General features: G+C 47.0%; 14 protein-coding genes across 14 annotated transcripts; 8 read left to right on the forward strand and 6 right to left on the reverse strand.

The window, feature by feature from the left end:
• Positions 1-248: 248 nt before the first annotated feature.
• BDV27DRAFT_120154 (nucleoside deaminase) lies at positions 249-841 on the reverse strand. The gene has a single exon (XM_032065034.1). It carries the CDS (start codon positions 755-757, stop codon positions 269-271), a length of 489 nt encoding a protein of 162 aa, XP_031933060.1. The 5' UTR covers positions 758-841; the 3' UTR covers positions 249-268.
• A 930-nt stretch (positions 842-1,771) lies between these two features.
• On the reverse strand, positions 1,772-5,039 carry BDV27DRAFT_152637 (uncharacterized protein; the record flags this gene model as incomplete). The annotated part of the gene is made up of 5 exons (XM_032071605.1): positions 1,772-4,019; positions 4,068-4,194; positions 4,314-4,458; positions 4,513-4,815; positions 4,872-5,039. 5 exons carry the CDS (start codon positions 5,037-5,039, stop codon positions 1,772-1,774), a joined length of 2,991 nt encoding a protein of 996 aa, XP_031933061.1.
• A 1,259-nt stretch (positions 5,040-6,298) lies between these two features.
• BDV27DRAFT_152638 (uncharacterized protein) lies at positions 6,299-7,255 on the forward strand (the record flags this gene model as incomplete). The annotated part of the gene is made up of 1 exon (XM_032071606.1): positions 6,299-7,255. The coding sequence occupies one exon, from the start codon at positions 6,299-6,301 to the stop codon at positions 7,253-7,255; it is 957 nt and encodes a 318-aa protein (XP_031933062.1).
• A 980-nt stretch (positions 7,256-8,235) lies between these two features.
• On the reverse strand, positions 8,236-9,278 carry BDV27DRAFT_120157 (uncharacterized protein). Its single transcript, XM_032065035.1, has one exon. The coding sequence runs from the start codon at positions 9,262-9,264 to the stop codon at positions 8,350-8,352; it is 915 nt and encodes a 304-aa protein (XP_031933063.1). The 5' UTR covers positions 9,265-9,278; the 3' UTR covers positions 8,236-8,349.
• A 278-nt stretch (positions 9,279-9,556) lies between these two features.
• BDV27DRAFT_120158 (DUF3425 domain-containing protein) lies at positions 9,557-10,722 on the forward strand. The gene is made up of 2 exons (XM_032065036.1): positions 9,557-9,735; positions 9,798-10,722. Exons 1-2 carry the CDS (start codon positions 9,600-9,602, stop codon positions 10,562-10,564), a joined length of 903 nt encoding a protein of 300 aa, XP_031933064.1. The 5' UTR covers positions 9,557-9,599; the 3' UTR covers positions 10,565-10,722.
• Positions 10,723-10,779: 57 nt separating this feature from the next.
• Positions 10,780-11,131, reverse strand: BDV27DRAFT_120159 (uncharacterized protein). Its single transcript, XM_032065037.1, has 2 exons — positions 10,951-11,131; positions 10,780-10,873 (listed from the first exon to the last, which is right to left on the reverse strand). The coding sequence occupies exons 1-2, from the start codon at positions 11,087-11,089 to the stop codon at positions 10,806-10,808; spliced, it is 207 nt and encodes a 68-aa protein (XP_031933065.1). The 5' UTR covers positions 11,090-11,131; the 3' UTR covers positions 10,780-10,805.
• A 426-nt stretch (positions 11,132-11,557) lies between these two features.
• On the forward strand, positions 11,558-12,773 carry BDV27DRAFT_140882 (uncharacterized protein; the record flags this gene model as incomplete). Its single annotated transcript, XM_032069742.1, has 3 exons — positions 11,558-11,636; positions 11,763-12,041; positions 12,100-12,773. 3 exons carry the CDS (start codon positions 11,558-11,560, stop codon positions 12,771-12,773), a joined length of 1,032 nt encoding a protein of 343 aa, XP_031933066.1.
• A 2,437-nt stretch (positions 12,774-15,210) lies between these two features.
• Positions 15,211-16,192, forward strand: BDV27DRAFT_104721 (uncharacterized protein). Its single transcript, XM_032064356.1, has 2 exons — positions 15,211-15,366; positions 15,563-16,192. Exon 2 carries the CDS (start codon positions 15,584-15,586, stop codon positions 16,040-16,042), a length of 459 nt encoding a protein of 152 aa, XP_031933067.1. The 5' UTR covers positions 15,211-15,366; positions 15,563-15,583; the 3' UTR covers positions 16,043-16,192.
• On the reverse strand, positions 16,193-17,498 carry BDV27DRAFT_104714 (uncharacterized protein). Its single transcript, XM_032064355.1, has one exon. The coding sequence runs from the start codon at positions 17,339-17,341 to the stop codon at positions 16,343-16,345; it is 999 nt and encodes a 332-aa protein (XP_031933068.1). The 5' UTR covers positions 17,342-17,498; the 3' UTR covers positions 16,193-16,342.
• Positions 17,499-18,313: 815 nt separating this feature from the next.
• Positions 18,314-19,602, forward strand: BDV27DRAFT_120165 (GNAT family N-acetyltransferase). The gene has a single exon (XM_032065038.1). The coding sequence runs from the start codon at positions 18,509-18,511 to the stop codon at positions 19,058-19,060; it is 552 nt and encodes a 183-aa protein (XP_031933069.1). The 5' UTR covers positions 18,314-18,508; the 3' UTR covers positions 19,061-19,602.
• Positions 19,603-20,132: 530 nt separating this feature from the next.
• BDV27DRAFT_104784 (fungal specific transcription factor domain-containing protein) lies at positions 20,133-22,062 on the forward strand. Its single transcript, XM_032064358.1, has 4 exons — positions 20,133-20,487; positions 20,573-20,745; positions 20,830-21,635; positions 21,694-22,062. Exons 1-4 carry the CDS (start codon positions 20,327-20,329, stop codon positions 21,904-21,906), a joined length of 1,353 nt encoding a protein of 450 aa, XP_031933070.1. The 5' UTR covers positions 20,133-20,326; the 3' UTR covers positions 21,907-22,062.
• On the reverse strand, positions 21,918-23,910 carry BDV27DRAFT_140886 (sugar porter family MFS transporter; the record flags this gene model as incomplete). The annotated part of the gene is made up of 7 exons (XM_032069743.1): positions 21,918-22,359; positions 22,421-22,815; positions 22,930-23,224; positions 23,277-23,418; positions 23,481-23,561; positions 23,626-23,694; positions 23,748-23,910. The coding sequence occupies 7 exons, from the start codon at positions 23,908-23,910 to the stop codon at positions 21,918-21,920; spliced, it is 1,587 nt and encodes a 528-aa protein (XP_031933071.1).
• A 352-nt stretch (positions 23,911-24,262) lies between these two features.
• BDV27DRAFT_104754 (putative beta-galactosidase) lies at positions 24,263-26,493 on the forward strand. The gene is made up of 2 exons (XM_032064357.1): positions 24,263-24,930; positions 25,006-26,493. Exons 1-2 carry the CDS (start codon positions 24,615-24,617, stop codon positions 26,388-26,390), a joined length of 1,701 nt encoding a protein of 566 aa, XP_031933072.1. The 5' UTR covers positions 24,263-24,614; the 3' UTR covers positions 26,391-26,493.
• A 230-nt stretch (positions 26,494-26,723) lies between these two features.
• Positions 26,724-27,837, forward strand: BDV27DRAFT_120187 (uncharacterized protein). The gene is made up of 2 exons (XM_032065039.1): positions 26,724-27,082; positions 27,157-27,837. The coding sequence occupies exons 1-2, from the start codon at positions 26,803-26,805 to the stop codon at positions 27,552-27,554; spliced, it is 678 nt and encodes a 225-aa protein (XP_031933073.1). The 5' UTR covers positions 26,724-26,802; the 3' UTR covers positions 27,555-27,837.
• Positions 27,838-27,895: the final 58 nt, after the last annotated feature.

Genomic DNA, 27,895 nt, shown 5'->3' on the forward strand with positions numbered 1-27,895 from the left:
TTGTTGCATATAAATCCGTGTCTCGGCTGGTTTAATTCATATTAGCGCCCCCAATGCCGGTGCTAGAGCATGGCTGGCAACTGTACAAAGACGCGGAAGTTATACTTCATTGGAATTGAGTTATTCCTTTACTGCGCTATGTTGGAGGCTTGTATTAGAGGTAGTAGTTACATCGTGATGTTCTACGAATGGCGGTAGAACGTATCAATACATAGGTAGTAGCTCTCGATATTAAATGCTCCAACTCCCTCGCTTCATAATTCAACTCTCATGATACAGTTCTAGCCTGCTTTTCCTGATGCAAGCCCCGAACCTCCTCATCCAGACCCGGAGCCGGGCCGTCAACAGGCAGATCCGGTACCACCTGATTTATTGGCAACGGGGCAACCGGGCCAGGCTTTATGCCCATCTCCATCCTCCACCGCACAAATTGAGCAGTAGAGCTAGCGTAAACGATTCGTCCTAAGCCCGCGTTTGCATGAGCAGACGCGCACATTGGGCAGTGCTCGCCAGAAGTGTAGACTGTGGCAGCAGCGCGCTCCGTCGGACTCAGGTTCTTCTGGGCCCACTTCACGATCGTGAACTCCGGGTGCCAGGTGACATCTGCTTCAGTCACGGTCCGGTTGCGATCCTCGTAAATAATCTGGCCGGCGGCATCCACTAGCACGGAGCCGAATGGGGAATCGCCCGCTTCGAGAGCTTCACGGGCTAGGTCTACGCAACGGCGCAAGTAGTTGATGTCTGAGTCGGAGACCATACTGTTCTGTTTTGGGAGGCTGCTAAGATAGTAATCTGATATGGACTTGATGTGTTCCCTCTTCGCAAATTCGAACTTTAGTCTGTAAACGTTAGCTTTTGTATCGTGGGGAAGTACATGTCTTCTGTACCTGAGGGGCCACGGACTAGCTATTATCACTGGGAGTGGAATCGAAGGTAAGAATATCAAATTATGAAACGACTGCAAAACAGAAAAAAAAAGGCGAGATGGGATTATGGAGGGGTTTTAAATGCTCAAAATCGAGTGGTCGAGTTAGTAATAGAAATATCAGAAAGTCATTTCATCCAGTACGATTGCACTCCAGCATTTGCTTCGTCCCCGCCAAACCCCGCAAATCTGCACATGGTGGACCCTGCCAAGACCTTCCAAAGTTCCATGTACGTAGTAAAATTGCTGGATCATTCTTGTAAATGTTATTGTATACATCTCTTCGGAAAGGTGGCTGGGAGACATTGTGAGAGACGAGAATACTCTGCGCATTGCTAAAAGCATATGGTGGGTATGGATTTACAACCTATCTTGTTCTGGTTCCATTAAGTGAAACTGTAGAACCGAATGATATATCAAGACCATAGACCATCCTCACAGACTATTAATATCGCAATTATCTTATGTATTAAGCTTGTTTTAAACAGCTAAAATCAGAGCTCATCGTACATAATCCTGGTCTGCTTTTGAAGTTTAAGAACCAGCTGGATAAAGGTGTCTCCTGTCCATTCAGTACTATTAAGGATCTCGAAGACTCAACGAAAAGGGTAGGGTTCTAAGCTAATTGACCAGAAAGGAAGGAAAGGGAAATATCAGTTTCTTTTGTATTCATTCTACTTCTTAGTTGATGATAGACACTCCCCTACACTCTTGCTAATGTATCATTACCCAGTTAAGAGGCTATTTACGTAGTAGATTCCTCCGTTATAATAGAAAACAAAATAAAAAGAACAATGAGAGCTGAAGATACCTGTGCACACAGTTAAGCCTGCCGAAGGGTAGTGGTCAAGTGGTAGCCTCTGCTGTCGGCCCACATAAAGTGATCGTGATACGTGTCTCAATGTTGTCCCGCACATCCACGTAGAATTCCTGCCTGTCGGGGCTGCAGCCCTTAGACATCCATCCATATTTTTCTTTGGTTTTGATTGTTAGCGGATCGTCGAGGCCAAGGATTCTCTTCCGATCTTCAAAAACCTGTCGCACTAGAGCAAGTGCTTCGTCCTTTCTCCCTTGTCCGCACCGTGCTACTGCCAAATTCATTTTGCTTCTCATGGTTTGAGGGTCATCGTTTCCAAGAAAGCCTTCACTTAGCTGTAGAGTATGGGCAATAGAATTTTCTGCTTCGTTGTATCTCGTCATCTGGATCAAAATTACTTCAAACGTGTTCAAGGTGTCCAGAGTGTCCCGATTCAGCATCCCAAATACCTGCTTTTTCCTTTCTATCAACTCAGGAAGGAGGTAAGTCAACTCGGTCAACTTTCCCAAGTTGTATAACGCGGCGGTTAATAGGTCCATTGTCCGAATGGTGTCTGGATGTATGGCTCCAAGGGCTTGCTCATATAGTTTCCAAGACTTATTGAATAGTCCCTCTGCATCGGCATAAAGTTGCTTTTGGGCCATGACGCTGCCCAGGAGGGTCATAGTTTCCGCTATACTTCTAACTTCAGTACCTGAAGTACGCTCTTTCTCTTCAAGGACATCTTTCAGAATTCTCTGCGCTTTAGAGGGATTATTTTGTAAGAATGCGCTCCAACCTAGATTATGCCTTGCTGCTAAATCGCGAAATTGCTTAGCTTTCGTTTTTGACCTCGACTGGAGTATCTTTGAGAGGATACTTTCAGCTTCGTGGTACTTCTTCGCGGGGATAAGCACCGAAGTCAACAGAATCAAGCTATTTAGAGTTGCGTCATGCTCATCGCCGAATACCTTGCTGTTTAAGGACACAACCTCCCGGAAGATAGGCTCCGCTTCTATGAGCTTACCCTCAAAGTGTAGTATACGCGCCAGGTCAGCTAAATCTGTCATATAGCTGGAATATTGTGGGTCGAGTCTTTTTCGGATTGTGATTGATTCTCTGAGCTGCGTCTCCGCGGTTCTCGCCTGGCCTCGTTGCAAATTATATTCTGACGCAAGGTGAAGAAGGTGAGCCTTTTTCAGTAAGCTACCCCCTTTGGTGAACTCATATCTCACGACTATTTGAACATGTAGGTAGATTCTATCCAGGCAGCTCCATCTTTCTCGTTCTCTTCTGCAAGAGCAGAATCCAAGGAGGGTATATAGTGCCTTTTCTTGCCATCTTTCCAGGTCTCCTGCTTGTTCCAGCCATCTGAGAATCCATAGATGCTCAAACTTGTGTAGGCTTATGTAGCCACCATTAGCGTCTGTCGTCGTGACTATAGAGAGTTCTTTCAGGTAACCTATATCATTAAGAAGTGCGACGGAGCTATCATAATTCGTTCGGAGTATCTCAATCGAGATCGATCTTGCATCCATCATAGCAATTATACAAAGGAGCTCCAATGCCCTTGGTCTATGCTGCTTCACTGAGTCATATAAAATCCTTGATGGCATTCTCACTGCGTCTTCAGAGAGCTGAAGAAGGTCCGGGTCAAGGTCATGCTCCACGCTCAGGTCCTTTGCGGCTGCATAATCTTCAAGGACACATAAATATTGACGTATTGTCACCTCTCTAGTTGTAATGTATGAAGCAGCCCGAACAATAAGCAACGGCAAACCCTGTAGAGCTAACACAAGCTGGGAGGTATCCTCAGCGTGACATGCAGGGGTTGACTGTCGGAGTAGGCTGGTTAGAAGATGTTGTGCATCGATAAATTCCAACGGAGGAATCTCCTCGACATTCTTGAGACCTGCGAACTTGTACCCAACTCGTTTGTCCTGAGTCGTAAGAATAATATGCCCAGCGTCGCTTTGTGGAAGGTAGTCAATTAACCGAGCTTGCCACAAAAGACTACCATGTGAGCCATTGCCAGAGAGGCCGAGGCAGACTCTCCGATCATCCAACCCATCCAAGACAAGAAGCCATGGGCCAACTGCCCTTCTACTAATCCCCTGTCTCACGGCCTTAAATATGTCTCCATGTGGACTATCATGCCCTGGAATATCTAAAGTCCTTGCAATGTTCCTGAACCCTCTCTCAATCGTCTCCATTGTACGTCCATGGACCCAGAAGAAGTGAGCACATGGATACTTCTCCATGAATCTATATGAATACTCAACGGCCAGGGCAGTTTTCCTGGACCACGCGTTAACCAGCAACTTCGAATAGGTAGGCAAAACGTACCCAACTCCGTAAGGCCCAGAAAGTGCAACGACCCTCTCTGTTTCCATCCTTGTTTCTATACTGGATAGTAGACGCTGGTGACCTACAAAATTCTTGTCCCTGCGGTAGGGAATCTGTTCCACCTTCCCTAGTCGAATATTAGCGCCATCTGAATAACCACAGCTGACGTCCCATTTATGCTTAGGTGCCTTGTTGTTTATACTTTTCTTCAGGACAAAGCTACTACCCTCACCATTCGAGACTTACCAGATTCGAAGCACTTGAGTAAATGGTCCACGAAATTCCTAAAATTAGGATCATCCATGGACGTAAATTTGTTAAGACCACGATGGTCAGTATCAAGTTGCACTACCTCTCCATGCCCAGGACCTCCCGATGATTTACTAACTGTCTGTTTGCAATTAGGGATTTATTGATGAAAAGCTGACTGAGCCAACTGACTCACCAGACTAAAGTGTAGGTTCAATATTTTCTCTGCTTTTGTCTCCAGTAAGTCACATATGTACGGGGAAAATGGCTTTTCACTCGCATATGCAGCTTCGAATTGTGATTGAAGTTGTGTCACCGGAGTCCCATTGAACGACATGTATTCCAAAAGCGTTGTTGATGCACCCCGCCAATAAGATGTACATGTAATGAGAGACCCCAACATCGAAGCTTTAGTACCTAAGTGAGGAACACCTAAGAACAAGATGCCTTTCGTTTGTACTGCAATTTCGCTGTTCCGCTCCTTGGCATAGACTAAAGCCTACTAAGACGGTTAGCATCTCACAGTGTGCGCAGGACTTGACAGTAAAATGTCACCTGTTTTAGCAGCAAGCCGCCAAAGCTATGTGCGATGAAGATAATCGGCCTGCAGCGTAATTCACGAGTTTGCCTTACTCTCTCGATGTCATCCAGCAACCGTTTCGCATGATCTTCGAATTCCATCACTGCGGCATCTTCCAGATAGCTGGTCTGGTGGTTGATCATGGTGACCCTGGCTTCTCCCATACCATCAACGTTTGGCAATAGATCCCTGAGCCAGTATACCTCTGTTCCATTTTGTGAATAGCCCCTCCAAGCAGACTTCGGGTTCGAACCAAGACCATGTATAGCGAAAACACTAAAAGTAGGTCTCAGGCTGGGAATCCAGGAATTATAGGAGGTAGCTTACTCGACTTGTGTTCCCCTACCAGGATCGTGTAAGACCTCAATGGGCTGGAATGATGCCCTTTCAGTTGACCGTTTTACCTGATTGAGCATGCCAGGAAAAAAGACAAATATATGGAGAGGTGACAGAATGAGACACCATATTACAAGTATGACAAAGAAAAGTAATTTGGGTAATTTGTTCGGATAGTATATCTTTGAAAGAGAGCCCTTGATTAATGTAATATAGTACAAGCGAGTGATGGCGGTGCTAGTGACAATCACTTTATAATAGAAGCCGGAAAAGAAGATAGCTGCGAAAGCTACTATCCAAAGATGGAGTTCAACCATGGTTCCAGACATGGATACGCTTGTTTCTGTCTGTCGACAATATCGCTATTCATATAGTATCTTTAGAGTATTTCTTTTGATGTGGTCGAACTGCTCACCGACAAATAGTATATGAAACATTTTTTAGAGGGTAGTGCTGCAAATGGTACCAAAAGCAACGGGAGCCCGTACCCTTTGATTGTGTTTTGGCTGACCAAATTTGACCTTAGCTGGTGTGAGACTTTTTTCATGTATTTCTCTTGTAGGGCCTAGGCTTAAGGAACATTCTAAGCTTACTCGTCAAGCCATATCATTTGCTATTTCAGCACAGTGGCGTGACTTTTATATACGAGGTGGCAAAAGAGGAAGAAAAGATCTTGACCCGTCACAATCCAAGGTGCAGGGAGCATGATTCATTAAATTGTAACTGATAATATATACCTCCTTTTGGATGGTTCTAGTTCGCTCTATTGGCTTTCAAAATTTCACTCGATCCGGACTTGGAGCTTACCTGACTACGTAGTAGGTTAACAGGAAGGATCAGAGTGCTAATCCACGAGATCCAAGGAACCAATAATCAGGAGGTCAGACAAAATATAGACTAGACTATTGAAATTATAATCTTATTAAATTGACTACGAATTAAACATAAATAATGCCGCAGCTCTGCATGTAGGAAATCTCCAAGAATACGGCAATACGTATCCAGCATTCATAACGGTCCTATAAAGTGGTCTTTGATGATTAACACGGAAAGAAATTTTGATACCATGACCACAGTGATTCACATTCCACCATTCGGGCATCGGGATGAATTAATCCCAGATGTACCTGATGGTAGACAAGAAATAGTTCCGAATGTCCCAATCCTTTCACCAAACCAAGAAGAGGTCGACAAATTCCTAGCTAGGGAGCTGCGTACCAATATGCTTGAGAGACTGTCCCCATACTTGACATTTATCGCGAGAAGGTCTGGAGCTCATATTGACGCCCTAGACGAGCACATTGGGAAGGGCCGCGAGATTGTGGTGACTGAAAACCCAGACCTCCACCTGGTCTGGTATTACAACACTCTTTATTTAAAGCCAATTCCGCATTGTCTTCTGAATTATGCATTTTGGAGAAAATACTTTTCAAGAAATCATCAAGCACAGCCATACGATGTTAGTGCATTAGGAAGCAACTGCCTCTATGCTCTTGGCTTTCTTCGCAGCTACTATCACCTGATAGGCCACGAGTCAGACTTTAAGCTTGCAGTAAAGCAACATCTCATCCCAAAAGGTATTAGCTACTGGGACTTTCAGATCTTCATCCATCATTTTAGCACCATCCCTGATGCTGCCGTGGCTCACCGATATCACTACGGCCAATTGCGGCTGACTCGCTTGAACTTCGTTGCGTGGCTCGTCCCTCCACATCCTCTGTATTATCATCAGCTGGATTGGCAGATGGGACAGCATTTCCACCGCTGGGCGCCAGTGCTGCTCTTCTTGTGGGCCTCTACAAATCTTTGTTTATCTTCCATACAAGTTATCCATAATACCAAGGGGGCACATACATGGGCAGCATTTGATACTATTAGCTGGATCTTCGCCACAGCAACGCTCGTCTTTCTCGTGACCTTGAGTGTTTTCCTTTCAATAGTCGTGCTGACAGTGTATGGGACACAGCTATCATTTGCTGTAAATACGCTGAGAAGATATTGGAGAGCCAGAGAGATTGCCTAATAGTTAATACTCAATGATAGGACATCTCAGAGTTTCTATGATTTATCCTGATACCTGTAATAATATCAGAACCCAGTAAATTCAAGGCTCGGCCTCGCCATTGGTTGGGTTTGGGTCGAATATCAGGAACCGTACCCACGGTGTACCAGATCCGATAATGATCATGTATGATATACGCTACCCCTTATGTATAGACGAAGGAACCACTGCCAGGAAACTTATTGATGTATATTCATCACAATGGGTACACCATTTCAAGTCCCAGGCTGAAAGAATTGTATTTCGTCTTACGACAATACAGAGAGCCCCCCGTAAGAAATTAATGTTAAACGAATATCATGGCCTAGTACTGTACCAACGATACATCTAGGGCGAGAAGACCAAAAGCGAGCTATTCTCAATGGTATATGCATAAGTTTCAAAGGCAAAGCGGGCAAATATAACAAGACATAGCAGTTTACTAGGGCTCAAAACCACCTGGAGATAGGTGGTTCGAATACAAGAGTAAGAGGGACAGCTTGGAAGGGGACATAACGTTTAGCTGACTCCGTGCAACATACATATCATACACACTCGACTATTTGCCCGGCAACGACAGTTGATCGGTAAATCCGTTATTATCGTTCTTCTCTCATCAAAGGCATTTCTCTTAAAGTCGCAAGACTCTGTCTAGCATCGCCATCCAGGAAGGGAGGATTTAGGGCGTGTGAAATCGGACAATCCATTATTGTCAGTATTTATCAAGAGTCCTGTTGCAGTGGGTCTAGTTTTGTTTTGCTTTCGGGATAGAGACATGTATAAAGTTGTGAAATGAATGGTGTGTGTGTGTGTGTGTGTGTGTGTGTGTGTGTTACTATAAGCCCGCGTGCCGTATTCCAAGTTTTGCGCGACTGTGTTGGCTCGGCTACATGAACAAGAGCCCTTTCTCCTGCTAAACTAGTAATTCGTATCACATTATGGTAGACGATCTTTTTATCCTGCATTTGCATGTCCACTGAGGTTTGAGTAAACAATGGTGTATTGGAATAGGAAAATAGAGTAACAAAGAAAAGAAAAGAAAAGAAAGAAGGAAAGAAAAGAAAACAAGCTGGCGTCTAATAAGCTGTTTCCACATGCCCCACAAGTTGGTCTTGAACCCATTTGAACAACTTTTCCTGAAGCCCATGATCTTGGGCAAGTTTCGATCCTGATTCTGCCTTCCCGATAGGCCCATAGTATTGCCCGCTTTTGGCATCAGGACTTACAGCAGCCCATATTTGAGAGAGGGCGCCTTTCTCGACGGGTGTTGCAAACAGAAAACCGGCAGTGTAAAGAAAAGGTTTGAGAAAAGTGCCAGTTGAGGCATGGTGAAGATTAGTTGCTACCATGCCAGGGTGAACAGGAATAATCTTAACCTCTGTCTCCCTCTCGGCTAGTGCTTTAGCGTAATGGAGATCGGCAAGTTTCGACGTGGTATACCGCTGAGTGGTATGCCGACTAGATCCAGTTGTACGAAGCTCATCGAACTTATAAACATCACTGGGGGCGCGAACGTGGGCCGCAGAGCCCAGCATAACAACGCGGGTCTGAGGGTTTGCTTTGGCCGTTTGCCGCAAGGTGGGCAGCAGCAGCTGAGTGAATAAGGCCGGACCCAGAACATTTGTTCCAAATTGTATCTCATATCCCTCTTTTGTCAGTCCTTCAGGAGTCATCATAATTCCGGCATTATTGACAAGAATATCGAGACGGGATTCTCGGCTAAGAAAGTTTGCTGCTGCAGCTTTCACGCTTTCAAAAGATGCAAGATCAAGCTGCAAGAAATGGACATCGGCTCCCTTTGGGTTCCCTTCCTGTAGATCTTTGATGGCTTTGGTTGCCTTGTCTTTGGATCGAGCGGCGAGGTAGATGCGGGCTGGGTTGTGCAAGCTCAGCTGACGGATGGTTTCATAACCAAGGCCCACATTGCCTCCGGTGACAATAATGACTTGGTGACGAAGGTCTGGGATATCGTGGCTGGAAAACGTAGGCATTCTGGGGGAGGAAGAGATCGTTGGACATATGAGATAAGTAGAGAGGACGAAGAAAAGGTTGAACGTACACTCTTATAAGGTGACTTTTAAGGTGACTTTCCTCTTAAGGAAGGTCTCGCTCGGCCCACAGGACAAGATCCTCTGATTGATTCATTTTCCGTCAGCAAGACGAGCCCCAACGGTAGGCCCCACTTAGCTCAGATTCAAGTGGTGGCAAAAAAGAAGAGATCAAACCCTAAGCAAACCAAAGTTCCATTTCTCCGCTTTATTTTATTTTATTTTATTTTTTTTTAACATCGTAGAATGACGCCCTGCCTCCTGATAATGCATCCACCATGTCCAGACTGGAAGCTATGATTTGTCCAGTCTCCTCACAAGCGCGAATTCGGCGACCCAGCGAGGACTGGACGGGAGTCACCGATCCTGCTGTGCGCCGCAGACTGCAAAATAAGCTGAATCAACGCGCTCAACGTACGTAATCTGGTTATTGCAATATATCTTACTCAGTGCAGATCCACTAATAAACATCCTAGGGGCAAGAATGAAGGTCGCCCGCGACCAGCAGAAAGCAGCAATCCAGCAAGCCAAGAACAAACGGAAACAAGCAGTCATCCTGCCGAGAACTACCCATAGTCCATCATTAAAGTATAAACAGCCAGCTACACTTTCAGAGGCCGCTGTCATGATGGCACACTTTGACCAAGTCGCATACGAGAGGTACTCCACTGGGAATCCCTGCTTGGACCATCTCATGACCCTGTCCAAGTTCAACGTTCTTCGTGCCTTCATACAGAATTTCACACTCCTTGGATTAACGCTCCATGAGATCGAAGATGATATCTTGTCTCCATTCAATACTGCTCTCGCAAACCCGCGTGAACCTTGGCATCTGCCTCCAGCTCTTGCGCCAACGGTTGTTCAGATTCATATTTCTCACCATCCCTGGCTTGATTGCTTCCCTTTCCCACAGATTCGAGACAACCTTGTCCGTGTCGCTCATCTGTTCAACGACTGTGATCTGTGCACTGATATCATGGATCCCGCCAGCGGTGATGTCGGTATGCTGGTATGGGGCGACCCATGGCTTCCGGAAAGCTGGGAAGTGTCCGAGCTCTTCATTCAGAAATGGTTCTGGATTCTTAGAGGCTGTCCAGATATCATCTTGTCGAGCAATCGATGGAGGGCTAGGAGAGGCTTGAAGCCGCTTAGCCTCAGTTGTAAGACATTGAACAATGTTCACAAAACTGAAGAGGGGAATGTGCCTTTGGAGGACATTATTGACCTGGAGCGAAGCGCGTGAATTCGTAGTTTTTATTTTTATGTTTTATTTATCTATTTATTTATTTTCTTGGGGCTACACAGAGGGTATTTGTAAGTTGCCAGAACGTTGTACATATTGTCTGGGGGTGAAGCCTGGCGGACAGTGGTGTAGTCCAATGGCATTGAATTCTATGATATATAGTCCCGCGAGTTCCTACTACAACACTTATTAATGAATGTCGCTATTAACCTTGTTTATCGAGTGGTTTATATAATAGAGACTAAACTTGTGCCAGACCATGGAACGACATGTGGCATTTAAATAGGGGGGTACCACTGGTACCGCCCACTATCAAGGGGTTAACTCATCAGCTTCTGCTCATGGACGGACTGAGTCATTGAAGGCCGATATCCGCATCAACTTACCAAAGACACCAATAAGGCCGGGGCCAAAGCGTTCAATTCTGGGGAGCTGGTGGTGGATTTCATCGATAGCCGTCATAGTTGTATGTCGACTTATGACTATTCTAGTCATGAAGATATCATAGCAGGCGCAGCAGGACATTTGAAGGAGCAAAGACTGATCGATTCACAGGGCCGATTCCGGCCGGATACCAGCCAAAGGCTTTCCGGACCACCAGCCAGTTGTCGAAAGTCCAGCCCTGCAGGATAGTCCGCAGGCGTAATTATTGTTTGTTGCCTGTGGGTCATGGATGAGGAGTGGGTCCAGATGATTCTGCGCTAATGCACGGATGACGCTTTCTGGACCAATCATCTTGCAGCGGTACGGCAAAGCCCATTAATTCATTTCCCCATATTTTTAACTTGTCTCTAGAAAACAAAAAAAAGAAAAGAAAAAATACGGATTGGTAGGCTGCAGCATTGGCTTGCCGTAGCAGAGAGGCCAATTCATGGCTGAGGTCACACTCCTCGCTTGCTTCGTTCGATGGTAACCAGCCATCCTGATCTCAAATCCCTCAACGCTGTTTCCTAATAGAATACTGAGAGAAGGAATGCTCCAGGGAAAAACGGAATGGTCTCAATTACTACAATTCTAGATAGCAACTCTAACATCACTCATCGCCATGGTCCAGGCCTGGTTGCTGTCTTCGGTGAGTTTTCTTTTCTAAGCTCCATGATTCTGTTTGCGCGACAAGTAAGATCTTTCGCATCACTGGTCGTCTTGGTCGGGCTCGCTTTGTCTTCTCCCGGGATAAATCTATACTAAAACTGTGCAGTTGGTGGGACGAGTGGAATAGGAGAATCAACCGCGCGCGCGTTTATACGGAACACCGATGCCTCTCGTGCTTACCTTATCGGACGAGACCAGGAAAGGGCAATGAGGATCATCGAGGAATTGAAGCAAAAGAAGCCGGATTCGGAGGTCACCTTTATTAAATCAAACGTGTCTCTTTTGCGCGAGGTCGACAAGGCATGCGCTATCATCCGGGAGAAAGAGAATAGGGTGAACATCTTATTCCTCAGCCCAGGCACGGGATCGATGAATGGTCGTACAGGTATAATATCCAAATTCTTGATGGCTACATCACCCTGATACCAACTGTGCCATGTTAGAAACCGACGAAGGCCTTGACGAAAAGCTCAATCTTCACTACTATTCCCGGATGCGTTTTGTGAAGAATCTCCTCCCACAGCTTCTGCATGGCGATCAAGAGAGCCGCAGCAAAGACGATAAACAGTCATTATCACGCGTTGTCTCAGTTCTTGAAGCAGGAGGTGAAGCCGCTCTCCAACTCAATGATCTGTCCCTCAAAACCCACTGGTCCCTCCGCAACTGCGCAAAACATTCCATCACGATGAACTCGGTTGCAATGGAGCACCTAGCGTCAGTGTACCCACAGATCTCATTCGTTCACAGCTTCCCAGGCGTTGTCCGAACACGACTTGACCGCGATCTAAGCACTACCGCAAAGTATGCTATTAGCGCCCTAATGGTTCTCGCCAAACCGTGGGAGATCCCATTTGAAGAAAGTGGGGAGAGGCACCTGTATGCCGCGACGAGTCCACGCTTTCCATCACGCGCCTACAGGGATAGTTCTGCCGATGCTGCCGAGGGATCTGATGGTCGCAGTGGTAGTGGCTTCTACCGACTGAATGCTCAGGGATCTCCATACAAGCCTAGCAAGATAATGGAGACTTATCGTGCAGGAGGAACGAGAAGTTTGATCTGGGATCATACCCTTAGTGTCTTTGCCCAGGTTCGTGATGAACAGAAGCAGGATCCTTGATGCCGCGTTGAGGGAAGTGCGGTGGGTAGCGCAGTTAGGCGGACACCGGCGTTCTTATGCTTTGAACGAGGACCTAGAACCATCTTCAGGCATGAGATCCACTGTGTAGAGTTTTCATTACATCTGATCGCAAAACTGCTGCAAATGATTATACTCTTAAATACTTTCAGGTACCTTCTGATAAAACACACTAAGCCGCTGTTATAAAAAAGAAAAGTCTCCAAGAGCGCCATTACACGTTTCTGTAATGAAAATTGTACAAATAAACCCGTGACACAAAATAATTTACACAACCTATAGGTATCCCGAGATACAACGGCAGCAAGTCACATAAAGATATGTCGCCTTCTATATCACCGTATCTTGCCAAGTAAATTGACTGCTATGTTTTAGATCTTACGGGCACAGAGGCTCTTTGGTCAGTACAACAACATTACTATTCGATGTGGGATAACTAGACTTGAGAGATAATGTCAGAGCCCCAAATTTCTTACACTAGGCAGGCCCAAAAAAAGGTAAATATTCCAAGCACACTAACCACAAGAGCACCGGCCTCTTCAGCGTCTATTCTTTTCATTGCAAAATCACGGGAACCTACTCGAGACTGAAAATTACTACGAAGGTAACCATGCAAGCATTAATACATTACATACTAAGTATAACAGCGATGGAATCCGTACTGATAATAATCCAATCAATCATGTATCATCTAGCTGGTTCTCACTAAAAAAGATTAAAAAATTATCACCATTAGAAGGGGCCGCGTAGCCAAAAAGCTGCTCTACAGAAAGGGACTGGTCTACGAGGCTTCAACTCCTGGAATGAATAATTGGATGTGACCAGTAAAAATGTACTCAAAAAGCGTGACTATTCAGGGAGGTTGGCGGACCCCTTCCATGGACAGGGTTATTAGTAATCCTCAGGCGTGAATATCTCTAACCACCTACCTACTAGTTTTGCGGTTGATTAAAGATTCCGTTATGACGCTCAAATTCGTCGACGAACTCGGTACCAATGGCTTTACGGCTGTGATGCCTACCTCCCACGAAATGGGCATCATCCCGAAGCTAGGCAGCTAACGATAAATTCGTCTGGATTTATCCGAATTTATCTGTAGTTATAGGCCTTGTGGATCTTCTAAGCCAATAAGAACGTATGGACAAATGGTAATCCTATGTAACTCAGACAAAATATTAGTTAAGTGATGTCAGGGGTCAATTCTCGGCTAATCAAAACCTAGAATCGTTGTATCAATCAGAGCCCAGATCTGGTCATACAGCCTCCTATATTGCTTGCTTCGCTTCGCTCCGCTCCGCAAACAAGTTATGGGTGTAGTCAATGGGAAATTTCTTATCTTATGGCAAGCACTGGGAGAAATTGATTGACCTGAGGAAAGAATACGACCCGAAACTCAGGTTCAAAGCACTCGTCAACCCTTGGATGATATAATTCGGTAGTCAGATCAACAGTCAGATGCTTTCCTAAGACTTACCGTCCGTCATACTACTTATTCACTTTGCCAATAACTAAGATGTGATATTCTCAGTTACCTTGCCGGCGAAACAGTATTCGGCTGACAAGTCTTAGAATCTACAGACTGCATTGTATCCTTTCGTCTTCACAAGTGCGGCATCCAATCGGCATCGTATACCATGGCTACCAGGGCTGCCGGATGCCGCTAGGCTGTGCACGGGAGGGCCACCCAATTTGGCCCAAATCGTGCTTATGCTGACACTTTCCCCTCAGAAATGTATAATAGCCCCTCTTATTGGTGGTCGGGTGATCAGCCTATGCTTGAGGTTCATTGACTTCCACTTCTAATAATCAACTAGACCAATACGTATTGATTACTATTGCCTCAGCTCCACCCTGCATGGATAGTTTCTGCACATAAGCAAGGCCTCCCGTGCCTCTACATACTAGGGCGGGAATAGGACGCCCATCATTCGATGGCGAGTACTGCACCTCTGTGTAATACGCCCTTGGCACAGATGTCATCCGCTATGTTCCAAAGAGTCTTCAGACTCTAAATGTTCAATGTAACCCAAGCCCGCCAAGCTCTCGTTTGACTCGACAACTTGCATTGTCTCTCCAGGTTGTGTGTTTGATACTGACAAACGCCTGTTCTTACCGTCGTATTCAAACTTCAGGTCGGATGACAATGGTTCTAGACCAATCCTTGGCTATGCATGACAGCGCCTAGCTGTCTCGCAGGTCATCTCATCAGTACCATCTGGCACTTTCAGATCGAGAGGGGGGTTTTTTAGCGAGTAGTCCCCGGAATCTAGCCTAGACTTGGCTACTGGCATGTTTGATCCACAGTAACGAATGCTCTCTCCGTGCAATCCGATATACATGACTGATGGAGTATGGAAAAGCTCTAGAATGCGGCTTGTCTGACCTGAGAGCGGGGAAATTCGGTGTTAGTTGGGTCAATCTCATAATCATTCTGCTCCTGGGGTCGTATGAATAATATGCTAGGAATATTGGGGTGGTGTCAAGTATATATAGGACAGGTTGTGGGACAAGTTATTTATCGCTTCTCATCTTGTACTGCTATCGATCATTGGAAAATAACCACCATATCTGGACGGTATGCCCTTCCATTCCCACTCTTCCTCTCTCATGGCTTTTACTCCCATTTTCCTTTTTCTTGTTGTCTTTCTCATGGCTATCTTCATGTTGAGTTCTAATCTATTTGTTCTATTTTCCCTATTTCTGCACTGAAATGATGGGACTGATTCAGTATCTATCACCCATCAGATCAGAAAAGAACTAATGAATTCTAGTACAGGAATACTCTTCGCAAAATGCTCCTCAAGTATTCAATCTACTACATAGCCCTGCTCGTCCTTGCAATCGCCGTCGTAGCAAAGCCGCAATGTGATCCGAACAAAATCAAAAGTCTCGATCTCCGTGACATGTCAACTACCGAGGAGACGAACAATGTCGAGGCAAGAGACACAAACGAGGATTGGGATACCGTCACAACTTATACCTTGGACGACGACGAGGATAGCAATGTCCAAGACAAGACGGATGCCGATGCGATTAATCCTCTCGCCCCGAGCCACTGCTCCAACTGTGCCAAAATTAAGAAGGCGAAGCCAAAGTATAAGGGAAAATGTGATCCCAAAAACAGTTTGGGTTGGAAGTCCTCTCATAACTGTAAAGGGACCAGCTATCTGTGTGTGCAGAGCGGGAAGGCTACGTGTTATGGGCGGCCGCTGTCTAAGTTGAACTTTGAGAATGGGGAGTGTTTCAAATAAAGGTGGATTGATAGGAGGTTTAACAACTGGTATGGATGATGTAGCATATTCAACATATGCTTATTGGGTATCAGTAGCTATTGTGCTATCTTGTCTGAGGCATTGGATACAGCTGGTAATCTCTTTTAGGATGAGCTTTGGCGCGACTGTATTTCAACCGTTGAACGTATGAAAGAATACAAGTCTAAGTATTCTTATTGTAGGCCACGGCATCAAGATTGGAGAAAGTTTTGGGAATAGAGCAGTGCCTCAGTATTAACCTCCATAATGGAGCCCTTCATGATTGTATAATTTGGATTCTCATTCATTTATTGAATAGCGAGATCCCGGGTAGCTCCACAGTGTCCCTTGGACGGCATGCTGGTGGGTGAAGTCCTGACAGAGATCGATATCATCTTCTTCTCGGCCAGGAGGAATATCCACAGTTATATATTCTAGCACAGGACTCGTGTCCTGGGACAAGACACTGGATGCAGCCCCGTCGGTGTGCTGAAGACGCACCAGGTTTCCCAGAAAACTCGTTGGCCAGTCGGGCTCGCGCTGTTTCAGCTGTATCTCGTGGTCTCTTGCAGTGTTTATAATAACAACGCGTTTCAAGAATGCCCACCATTTAAGGCCCTCCACATCTGACTCTAAAGGCTCTGTTAGACTATCTGGCCGTGTGAGGACCAGATGAGTGAGGTTTGGACATTGTTGAAGGGCCTGTAGAAACGCAGGCCATTCTACGCTTTGGTTGTATAGCGCAAGGTGTTTGAGACGTGGCCATAATGACCATACAGGTGGCTCAAAGCCATCCTCTACAGTATCGCAGTACATCTCGTCTCGAACAGAACAGAACTCTTCCAGCTGCGTTAGGCGGACGAAGGATGCTCTTATGATTTTTCGTATCCCTTGTACGTCTTCATCGGGATAAAGGTACCGTAGCGGGACATCAATAACGAGACGCCGTAGATTGCCACAAATGTGCAATGATAGTTGGTCTACCTGCTTTACCACGTGTGGCTCCTCCAGGTTATCATCTGGGAATGGCGCCAAAAAGAGACCCGTCGGACCTACTTGTTGGTTTCCATCGTCCGTGAGAAGCTGCGGAAGAACAAGGTCCAGCCGTTTGTCAGAGTCAATATATAGACAGTGCTTGAGAAGAAGCCGCTTTGCTGTGTGATATGTGAGGCTGGATACCAGAGTAAGGTTGATTAATGTTTGGGTCACCGGGTGCGCTGACGGAAATGCGACAGGATGAGCTGATGGGATAAGACACTCGATGATATGTAGAATCACTTCGGCAGGGAGTTGTGACATGTTACTTTGATTATGACGACAGATCGCGATCCGGGGAGGTTGGATGGTCAGGGTTGTAGTAGATTGATGTCCAGCGATGGTAAGGATGATGTCTAAGCACTAATGTTGGCAAATGCCCCTCCCGGTGATTGTGACCAAGAAGTGAGATTTGACCAGGGATTGCAGGTCTGATGATCTTCGCACTACTACTTATCATGTACAGAGCAGGTACCTCGGGTATGTTGAGAACAGACAAAAGGTACCTCTCCAGACAATGCAACCTAACTCTACATCCGCCAATCACAAGAGACTACTCATCTGACCCCACGTGCCTCTTTTTGGACCCCGAATCTCGTCACCTCAGGCCCCCAACAATATCATCTAAACACAACCTCTTTCTTTGATGCCGGTAGTATGAATAAGACGTTATACCGGTTATACTCTAAATCTACTGCTTCTTTCAACCCGGCAACCTAAAACGATGTGAGAAAAGAACTGTTGCCCATTGATAGCATAAGCTCTTGACGTACGTATGTATTCGCAAAGGCAGCACGGTCTGGATAGTTATTAGCTTACTATGAGTCTCTCACGCCATATGCGCCTTAAGACTGGCCTAGTTTTATTGAAAAAAAAAGTAACTCAGGCATGAGAGGATGTCTACACCCGCTATCGGTCAGTCGCTAGGCGTGGAAGCTTGAAGAGACAGGGTTTACAAGAATGAAGAAATTTATGTACACTCAGCCAAGATGCCCGCTGCTGGCAATCTTGAGCGAGACACTCATCTCGACAACTTCTTCTCTTCACCTGTAGCACTTCCCAGAACCACTTTAATGCTTCATTCAACAGCTGGCTGCCGCTTATTATGAATCGCCCTGGAATCATTTGAGCGCATCCTTTTATTTAGGTACAGCCATCGGATCCGCGTGTCCGTTCCTTGGTGTTAAGTATAGAAAGAAAGGGGAACGAGTATAAAAAAAAAAGGAACAAAAATCGCGCCACCACACATTTCGCAACCCAAGGTTGGTGGTGGGTCTTTTCTCGGCGAGCCAGCCGTGTACTCCATAGCTGACTGGGCATGCCAAGCAAGTTCCCTTGCCTTGCACACAAAAAAGATTGTACTTATTTTCAATCCTCAAAAACGATCAGCAGACCACTACTATCGAATAATTGGCCCAGCTCCTACACGTTATGACCACGACCATCCGCCTGGCCGCGCCAGATGAGATCCCGGGCATTGTGGATTTCATCATGGCGGCCCGCGCCGACATGTTTTCAATGCTGGATCCATCATTACACCTCCAAAAGGCCCAGCGTGAACTTGCCAACTTCCAGCAAAGCTACCTGGAACATCCCGACGGGGCCTTCTTCACAGCCCGAGTGGATGGTCGCTTGGTTGCCACCATCGGCTACGTCGCCTACGACCAGCGTTTCCCCCAGCTGGACTTCGGCCACGAACGGGTCGTCGAGGTGTTGAGGATGTACGTCCACCCCGATTGGCGCCGAATTGGACTTGCTTCAGAATTGTTTGCGGCTCTCGAGCAGAGGGCACGCCAAGCAGGTATTCAGCGAATGTACCTGCATACCCATCCCTTTTTACCAGGCTCCATCAGCTTTTGGGAGCGGCAAGGGTTTTCCGTCGTCCACATTGACGATGATCCTGTGTGGCGTACGACGCATATGAGCCGAGTCCTTGCTGCTGATGGACGTCAGCAAACAGATCTGCTACCAACCGCGGTATGAGAACGCCTCCACGGGATTTTCCGTTAGGCCGTCTTCAAGTTCCACCGTGCAGCCCGGTTAGGGCTGGTTGAAGCGAACTACAGCGACTGGAGGCGATCAGATCAGGGTGCCCCATCGACTGGAGTATGAAATCCTGGATCACCGACTCTGGCCAAAGCACAATTCGCCATTCTCTTCCCCGCGCGACCCAATCAGGCAAGAGACGCAGGATGTCTACGTCCATTGTCATATCCTTATCCCACGACAAGCCCGAAGATTATCAACAAAGCGTTGCAAAGCTCGAACTAAGCCGCGGTTCACTCATCTATCACAAGAAACAGGCTAACGATCTTATCGAGGCTCCAATGTATAGTTTCTAATCGTCTGTGAGGATTGTGGCCTTTTCCCAACGGCCAATACTTCAAAGGAATTGTTATTAGGACCTCACATTAAGCCTATATAAGGAAGTCAAGGGAATCATCTAACTCAAAAACACCCTAGTGAAGCCGTTCCAGATACAGTCTATATTCCTATATAAAAGGATGTAGGCTAGTAAATCATAAACAGTGTAAGAGATATTACTAGCGCTTAGTATTCCAAAAGGCCATAAGATCATATAATTTTAAATCTACAATTTAGAATGTCTTCGAGTCACTTATATAGCTTGTCACCGTTATAACTATCAGCCCCCCAAGGGAAAGGCTAGGAATGAGCCTTTATCCTATTCTAGGTCCCCGAATATTATCGAATCAACTATCTTTTTACTGTATATAGAATCATCCTCGAGCCCTCGGGTATGTTTTACATTCCTATTCTAGACTAGTCCCGCTTAACTAATAGTATTACCAATACATCCATGATAGTATAATGCCCTCCTATATTGGCTTAACATGAGGTCCAAATAACAATTTCCTATTTTAAACCCCGTCGAGGGCAAACGTTCGGTGATGGCTGAATACAACCTAACTCGGCGTCCACCAATCACAAGAGACCAATCATCCACCCCCACGTGCTTTTTAGGACCCCAAATTTAGCCACCTCAGGCCTCCAATAATATCTTCTGATCACAACCTCTTCTTCGGTGCCGGTGGTATGAAGGTCGCCAAGTCGTGCAGTCAATGCCGCGTAGCCAAACGGAAATGCACACCAGATCCTGTCCGCGATGCTCGCTGCCTACAATGTTCCACGAGACAGCAATCTTGCTCTTGGTCCCTCACTCGGAATGCAAAACATCGGTTACTTCCTGTTGATTCTCCATCATCACCATATTCCCAAGTATGGATAGAGATGGTGGAAGATGACGTTCGTGACGAGCTTGTGGACTTGTACTTGGAGCTCATACATGATAAGCCTCACACGCTTTTTCATCCGTCACATCTAAAATCCCGGGTACGCAATGGGTCTTTAGCGAAAGGAACCCTTTATAGTATCTTGGCGTTAGCAGCTCGGTAAGTCAACCGTGCAACTGCGGGAAAGAATGAACATTCTGAAGATTCTAGCGCAGAGGAGCTAATGTTCTTTATTCTACTAAAGATTCTCTACTGGCCCGGGTACAAGGGAACGAACCAAGGATTTCTTGCAGTCAGCCAAAGACCGCGTCAAAATGTCAATTGACGACATCACTCTGGATAATGTCCATGCCACCATTCTTATAGGCAATCTCTGTGGATCTGAGGGTGATTCGAGTGGTGAGGCATTATATTTCGGTAAGAGGATCCCTCAATACGCTGATTTCTTCTTTTTTGCTCGATGGTGGAAACCCTTTGCTAAAAGAAAAGTCTCAGGGATAGCATTTAGAATGGCACAGATCCTTCGTCTTCCTGAGCCGTCGCTGGACGACGATGAAATCATGAGGGAAAGCAGACTTCGTACTTGGTACTCACTATACATGATTGACCGGTGGTCTTCAGCTGGGTTAAACATCCCTCGTCAGATCCAGGACGGTAACCAATTTCAGTTGCCCATGTCTGAGTTGGACTTTCATAACCTGGCACCTGGACAGGCGGTTGGCAATGGTTCACAGATCACCAGGCCAGGTCTCTGGGGTTATATGATTATTCTGGTAAGAATATTCGGTCAGATCCAACATCTGCACCGGCAACTGGCCCATGGCACATTGGGCAATTCTGGTATAGAGGCCTCTACCCGTCAGTTAGCTTCCGAGTTTCAGGCTTTCATCCAAGGCCTACCTACCGGACTCCAACTCACGATGGGAAACATGGAGACACATGCTAGGCTTGGGGTCGGGCAAGCCTTTGTTGCCCTCCACTTGGGTTATCATCATTATGCTACCCTTTTGTATTTCCCATATCTTGGCTCTCAGTTGACTCATATTCTTGATCAGAAACTCTTTGCCACACGATGCAAGCACCACGCAGCGGCCTTTAGCGATCTTCTGAGGTCGTCCAGTGAGACGAAGGGGTGCGAAGTTGTATACTTCATTGTCGCTCATATGACAGTGACGTCGTCGTCGGTGCTCCTTCATACGCTACTCTTTGGCCAAGAGGATGAGTTATCCGACACCAGAAGGAGGTTATATTACAACTTCCAGATTCTACTAAGGCTAAAAGCCTATTGGAGAGGCGTGGGCATGATGGTGAGTCTCCAGCATAGCTCCACTACACGACTTCAAGCAACCGTCTAACAATCATAAGATTGAACGGCTTTTTACGTTTCAGAAGGCCTGCATGCTGTCGATGGATCGGATTTATACGATGGACAAATGGATTGTGAAATTTCTACTGCAGCACGCTTTGCCGATAGAGGGGAATCTTGGCCCACCGGCCACGTCGCAGCTGGCACAGAGAGACAAATTTGCCAACGATGCGCTATCAATGCTTCGACCACAGGGGTCTCAATACATATAGCATTTTTCAAGTTATTCCTTACGCGCTATATTTCCCGACATTCGCGGCTGTTTGGTGGGAGTGTCCGCTTCCTCCGACCTTCTAACATTCGCATCATATCCATCAAACAATGCCGCAATCTCCTCCAAGGTCGGACCTTTTGTCTCAACAAACAGAAACCAAATGCACAAACACTCGACGACAAGAATGCCTATATAAAAAAAGTAGAATCGCCATTGTAACCTCTCCAAACCAATCGGGTTCACGTATTGATTGAAGACCGATGCCGCTGATGTGCAAGCGAGCCCAACAGCCATACCCTTCGCTCGGATGTTAAAAGGAAGGATCTCCGCACAGTAAGCCACGGTCAACCCAGGCCACGCGAAGCCTGCCACACCGTAAAAGAGAAATATCATTGCGATCACGGCGCTTCCAGCTCCGGTGTCTCCTGTATTCGCGTAAACAGCGGAACATCTGCGCGAATGGTCAGAAAAGAATCTAATCTCTGTCCACAACAAGTGGCAAAAAAGCATACCCTGTCCAGATACTGAAGCTGACCAACATTCCTACAGCCGCGATCATAAAGAGCATTCGCCGGCCCAGTACGTCGACAAGGAAGGAGGAGAATCCTATTGCGACAAGGAAGGACCAAATTTGCAAGCCTCCGTTAACCACCGCCTGATCATGCGAGGACTCGATGCCCACTGAGCTCAGAATTGAGTGTAGGTAATATGACACCAGGCCATTTCCCGAACACTGAGAGAAGAAAGAGACCAACGCAATCAAGAGGAGACGTTTCCGATTTCCGGGTGTTTTGATAAGGGTCTGCCAGCCGTTCCGGGAGCTTTCCTCTTCTAGTCGCAGGGTTTCCTGAATCTCACAAAATTCAAATGCGCAAAGCTGGTCGGCTTGGTCCCCATTGCCATGATACTGCGAAGTTAACTCATTAACTAAGTTATAGACCAAGTCCCCGGTTTCCCCAAAGGACAGAAATAGCCTTGTCGCACAGAACCCGACTAACAGGTGAAAACATTTGAGACATACCTTTACCAAGACGTTGAAGGCTTCATCTGCCCTGTTCTTGGCGCAAAGCCAGCGGGGGCTTTCCGGGAGGAACCAAATTCCCACAAATTGAATAACGGGCATAGCCACTTGCATGCCAACTGGGATCCTCCAAGATGCTTCCGAGGTATATTTAATGGTCCCAAAAACAGTCCAAGCCGCGATGATTGATCCAAGATACCACAGAGTGTTGTACATAGTTGTCAGTGTCCCGCGATGCTGAGGATGTGCTAGCTCCGTGATAAGCAACGGGGCCGACCCTTGACTGATGTTGGACCTGTTTCGACTTGGTCATTGATGGAACTTGTGTGAGTTTGAGGTAAACGTACCCAAAACCGACCAGGAACCTTCCCGCGATAAACATTCCCCTGTTGACGGATGGGACTACCTGTATTATAGTGCCAATAAAGATGACGGCAAGGCCCACTGCTACACCGATCCTACGTCCCAACAGGTCAGCCACATAAGAGGCTGTTTGTGCCGAAGTCAGTATCGCTACCATGCCAGAGGATACGGCGCCCTATGTGACTTACCGAAGAAAAGAGCACAGACCCCACCAATGTTCTGAATAGCCGTGAATAGTCCAAGCGTTGACCCAGTGGGATTATCAAAATCTATTCGCGTCGTCAATTGTTGGCTGAAGTGATGTATTTGTATAGGCTGGAATGGTCTACTCACAGGTTCGCCACGGAGTCATTGTTTGCAAACCGTTTAACAGTGAGCCATCATATCCATTAATAGTTGAACCTATGGGCAAGATGTTAATTCATACTCGTCATGCTTAGCGAATGACCACTTGCCAAGAAACAAGAGAGGCATCATTGCATAGAGTTTTCTTAGACCATGGGCCTTCCACCAAGTGACCTTGGGGATTTCATATGCAGGGTGAGCATGCGAGAACGCTATCTCCGTATGTTCAATCGAGACATCAGCCTCCCGATCAAGGTTCTTGGAAGAGCTCATGCTGGCACAATGTATTCACCACCGTCAAAGTAGGAAGCGAATATCGATAATCTTCCAGTACAGCGTAAGGAGGGGAGGTCATCATGAAAGGCAGTAGTATGCTCCTTTATACATTTTACCAATCGTGTCTTTGAACGTCTAGGCGGCATCTAAGGTTACAAGCATTTCAGTGGCTTTAATAATTCCATCTAGGTCCGTGATTCCTTTTGGTACATCCATGATACCCATTCGGGAAATCGCCACATAGAGACAATTTGCGGAGAAGCGCCGGGTTAACAGCCAACAAGAGTCATTCATTGCCGTCCGCACTAAATCAAGGTTGCTTTGGGGTATGCCGTTGAAGCTTGCGTGTCCATTCAGAGGCCGCGTTCTGGGCTCGTCTTGGATCCACCTTAGCGGACCGAAGACCGAGTGTTGTATCCCCGCATTAAGTCATCTGGAGATCAGCTCTTCCGAGATATAGCCAGCAATACCTTCACTTTCCATTCAATTAAACTTCAGACAAGCTTGCAATCGAGCTATAGCCCGGGATATAGACCAATCAACGGCTCTCAATCCCGAACTTCTTACAGGGCATTCTTCCGGCGGGATGGCAAGCACCGTCTATAATCCTTATAAATGGCCTCGAATTCTTGTCCAGTGGCTTCACAATTACCATCATCTTCTTATTCACATCGGTACTGCAACAGCTCTACTATTTCATAATGTCATTGCCGAGCACTCCATACCCTCATCTGCGTCAAACAGACAACGGGAAGCAACTTATCGTCGATGGCAGACCTTTCCTTTCTCTGGCTGGAGAACTCCAGAACTCCTCTCTGACCTCGGCGGAGTATATGGATACACTCTGGGAGAAGCTCGTTGACACTCACATCAACACCGTCCTCGGATGTGTCACCTGGGAAATGATCGAGCCGACTGAAGGGCATTTTACTTTTACCGAGCTAGATAGGGTTATCCTGGGTGCGAGAAAGCATGGACTGCGGCTCGTGCTCCTCTGGTTTGGTTCATTCAAAAATGGTATGCTTAAGCTCCCCGTCTCATTATCATACTCTGTGTTTATGAACTGGTACTCATCAGGAGAGTGAAATGTAGGTATATCGACATACGTACCAGCCTGGGTTAAGACCAATCCAAAGCGGTTTCCTCGCGCCAAATTAAGGAAGGCTGGGGGTGTTCTTCAGACTGCAGATGTGCTATCCATCTTCCATGACGAAGCGCCGAAAAGTGATGCAAATGCATTTTCACATCTCATGCGTCATTTGAGGGTGTTTGATGGCAATCACTCAACTGTCATCATGGTGCAAGTTGAGAACGAGACAGGCTTGCTCGGCGACTCGCGTGATGGGTCATCGATCGCCGAAGAACGCTTCTCTCAGCCTGTACCGGAAGACTTGCTTACCTTTTTAGCTGGTGATTGGGATAGCCTTCACCCTGACCTCAGAAGTAATTTAGTCCACTTCAAGGCTCAGTCCCAACCACGCGGGTCATGGGCCGACGTATTTGGTCGAGGACCACATACGGACGAACTCTTTATGGCTTACCACTACGCACACTACTTGAATCAGGTCGCTACAGCAGGAAAGCACGAGTACCCCATTCCGCTCTACACGAATGTGTGGCAGAATTATGTGGGAGAAGACGGGGATAATGATTTTCCTATTGTTGCAGGGGGTGGTGGTTTGCCCGGCGACTATCCATCCGGCGGGGGTACCAGCAATGTCCTTGACATTTGGCACCAGTTCGCCCCGGCGCTGGACTTTATTGCACCCGATGTTTATCTGAACGAGTACACTCAGTCCTGTCGTAAGTACCGTCATCGTAGCCAACCACTGTTCATCCCGGAGCAGCGGCGTGATGAGTACGGGGCGCGGCGGATCTGGACGGCCTATGGATCATACCAAGCGATCGGGGTGTCGCCTTTTGGCGTCGATACGCTCGAGCCGTCTACCAATCCATTCACCAAGCACTATAGACTGCTTGACTCCGTCTCGCAAATCGTGCTTGACGCACAGCGGCGGCCGGGCTCGTCGGTCGGCTTCTTTTTCGACCAGCTTGCGGACAATGGTTCCGATCCGTCGAAGCCGGTTGTTCGGCGCTACGAGGGGTTCGAGATCACTATTGAACGCTGCTTTGTCTTTGGCAAACCTGGTCCGGGCTCTGGCATGGTGATCCATCTCGGTGGCGGCAAGTTTCTATTGATCGGCTGGGGATTCCAGGTGCGTGCGATCTCGGTGTCCCCGAAGGCGACATTCACCGGTATTCTACGGTTTGAAGAGAAATCCGTCGTCAATCGAGAGACAGGCGAACTCAAGACGCTAAGGGTGCTCAATGGCGACGAGACGCGAAGCGGGATTTTTGCCATGATGCCTAACGAGGACCCAGACTATGGCGGGTTTCCTATCTGCGTAACTATCCCTGCGCGGACTATGATCGCTGAGGTAGAATTCTATTCGATTGATGATGAGACTGTCGTGTAGTGTATGTTCGGAGAAAACTCCTGGCATATCGACGTTGGGTCTTGGACGTCAAGTACTGGAATATATATACAGATGGTAATGACATGACCGATTTTATTAAAACAATAGGGATAAGTCATACTTGGACATCAAACAACTTAGTTCCGTAGGGTAAATCCTATGTCAATAGAGTCAATTCGAGAGGGTTGTCGGCAATTGAACGGAAAGCATCGCTTATTGAGAAAATGTTTGTTGTTGTTGTTCTTCACATCGAATGCTCTCTCCGCAGTCTTGGCGGTCGGAGGTGATTCGTCCGCAATCGTCATAAACCGAACCATCACTTGACTTCTTCCACTTCGCTCTCTTCCTTCTTGTCGTTTTCCTTCTCGTTTTCCTTCTCTAATCCAATTCCACAGAACAGCTTACGTTCCCAATGGGCCTCATCAAGCGACTCCTGAAGCTCTCCACCTACGGAGGTCTCGCCTCGGCGGGCGCCTTCTTCTACACCATGCGCAATGACGTCTTCGTGCCCATGCCGCTTACGGATCCCATCTTCCAATCCGCCGCCTATCGCAAGTTCAATCCCGAACAAAACCCAACCACCCACGACCTCTGCGTGCGCAAAGTACCTCTATCCGACATTAACCCGACCTTGTTAGAGAAAAAGGGCAAGCTGGCTGAAGCCTTCTGTGCTGGAGTCTGGAGCGGCTGGGGTAAGGACAGGACCATACCCAACTACTGAAGCCGGGTCGGAGAGAATCGAAATTAACATACCGGATTTACCTAGGATATGCCTTCCAACGCGCCTACCTCGCCCGGAAATACCAAGGTCCCGAGACCGCGAACCACCTCTGGGAACGGTCGGAATTAAAGGCCTCCAACTACGATGTCGGCACTCTGATCACCGACCACTTCGAGGTTGTTGAGAAAACCCCCGAGCGGATTGTGGTCCGCTGCGGTGATAGCCCCCGCAAACAGGACGTCCGTGAATCGGACGGTCTCTTCGAAATGTCGGCCGTCGTTAAGCCCGAAGAAGGAGTTGCGGAGTTTGCTCTCAAGAGCTGTTTCTACCAAGGAAAAGGCAAGGCCGAGAGCCAGCCCATGCCGCCACATATTCTCTGGCTGCACAAGCAGTATACGAAGTTGTGGGCTGAGACGGCTATCCGCAATGTTCTCCGTCAGTAATGATCTCCGATCGGAAGAGCGTGTTTGTGTGTGACCATTGTTGAGCCGCCACTTTGTACATAATACCCGATTGCGTAAATGGAAAGCGAATAATACCTGCCTCTTGAGGAGGCGTTTTTTTTGCATGGTTTCAGAAGCTAAAGAACAGGGCCCTGGGCCGATTACTTTCTACTTTCTCTAATGCTACATATTAGTTATGAGCGAATCTGGAACCGCACGGCCTCCCTAAGTCTGTCCGGCTTCTAGGGAAAGACAGCCACGCGGTGTATGTCCTACACATCTGCGAGTATTCATCGTCCTTCATTTCGTCATGGCGGTTGAGTACAGGTGATACAGTATGG

Source organism: Aspergillus caelatus, assembly GCF_009193585.1.
Source record: "Aspergillus caelatus strain CBS 763.97 unplaced genomic scaffold BDV27scaffold_7, whole genome shotgun sequence".
Classification (NCBI taxonomy): domain Eukaryota; kingdom Fungi; phylum Ascomycota; class Eurotiomycetes; order Eurotiales; family Aspergillaceae; genus Aspergillus; species Aspergillus caelatus.

Bases quoted from the DNA above. Each gene is read 5' to 3' on its own strand.
- BDV27DRAFT_120154 (XM_032065034.1), bottom strand. From the start codon at position 757: ATGGTCTCCGACTCAGACATCAACTACTTGCGCCGTTGCGTAGACCTA.
- BDV27DRAFT_120157 (XM_032065035.1), bottom strand. From the start codon at position 9,264: ATGCCTACGTTTTCCAGCCACGATATCCCAGACCTTCGTCACCAAGTC.
- BDV27DRAFT_120158 (XM_032065036.1), top strand. From the start codon at position 9,600: ATGTCCAGACTGGAAGCTATGATTTGTCCAGTCTCCTCACAAGCGCGA. The intron at 9,736-9,797 runs GTACGTAATCTG...TAAACATCCTAG, and splicing joins GCTGAATCAACGCGCTCAAC to GGGCAAGAATGAAGGTCGCC.
- BDV27DRAFT_120159 (XM_032065037.1), bottom strand. From the start codon at position 11,089: ATGTCCTGCTGCGCCTGCTATGATATCTTCATGACTAGAATAGTCATA. The intron at 10,874-10,950 runs GTAAGTTGATGC...ACCCCTTGATAG, and splicing joins CGGCCTTATTGGTGTCTTTG to TGGGCGGTACCAGTGGTACC.
- BDV27DRAFT_104721 (XM_032064356.1), top strand. From the start codon at position 15,584: ATGCTCCTCAAGTATTCAATCTACTACATAGCCCTGCTCGTCCTTGCA.
- BDV27DRAFT_104714 (XM_032064355.1), bottom strand. From the start codon at position 17,341: ATGTCACAACTCCCTGCCGAAGTGATTCTACATATCATCGAGTGTCTT.
- BDV27DRAFT_120165 (XM_032065038.1), top strand. From the start codon at position 18,509: ATGACCACGACCATCCGCCTGGCCGCGCCAGATGAGATCCCGGGCATT.
- BDV27DRAFT_104784 (XM_032064358.1), top strand. From the start codon at position 20,327: ATGGTGGAAGATGACGTTCGTGACGAGCTTGTGGACTTGTACTTGGAG. The intron at 20,746-20,829 runs GTAAGAGGATCC...TCTCAGGGATAG, and splicing joins TGGTGAGGCATTATATTTCG to CATTTAGAATGGCACAGATC. The intron at 21,636-21,693 runs GTGAGTCTCCAG...AACAATCATAAG, and splicing joins GGAGAGGCGTGGGCATGATG to ATTGAACGGCTTTTTACGTT.
- BDV27DRAFT_104754 (XM_032064357.1), top strand. From the start codon at position 24,615: ATGTCATTGCCGAGCACTCCATACCCTCATCTGCGTCAAACAGACAAC. The intron at 24,931-25,005 runs GTATGCTTAAGC...AGTGAAATGTAG, and splicing joins GTTTGGTTCATTCAAAAATG to GTATATCGACATACGTACCA.
- BDV27DRAFT_120187 (XM_032065039.1), top strand. From the start codon at position 26,803: ATGGGCCTCATCAAGCGACTCCTGAAGCTCTCCACCTACGGAGGTCTC. The intron at 27,083-27,156 runs GTAAGGACAGGA...GGATTTACCTAG, and splicing joins TGGAGTCTGGAGCGGCTGGG to GATATGCCTTCCAACGCGCC.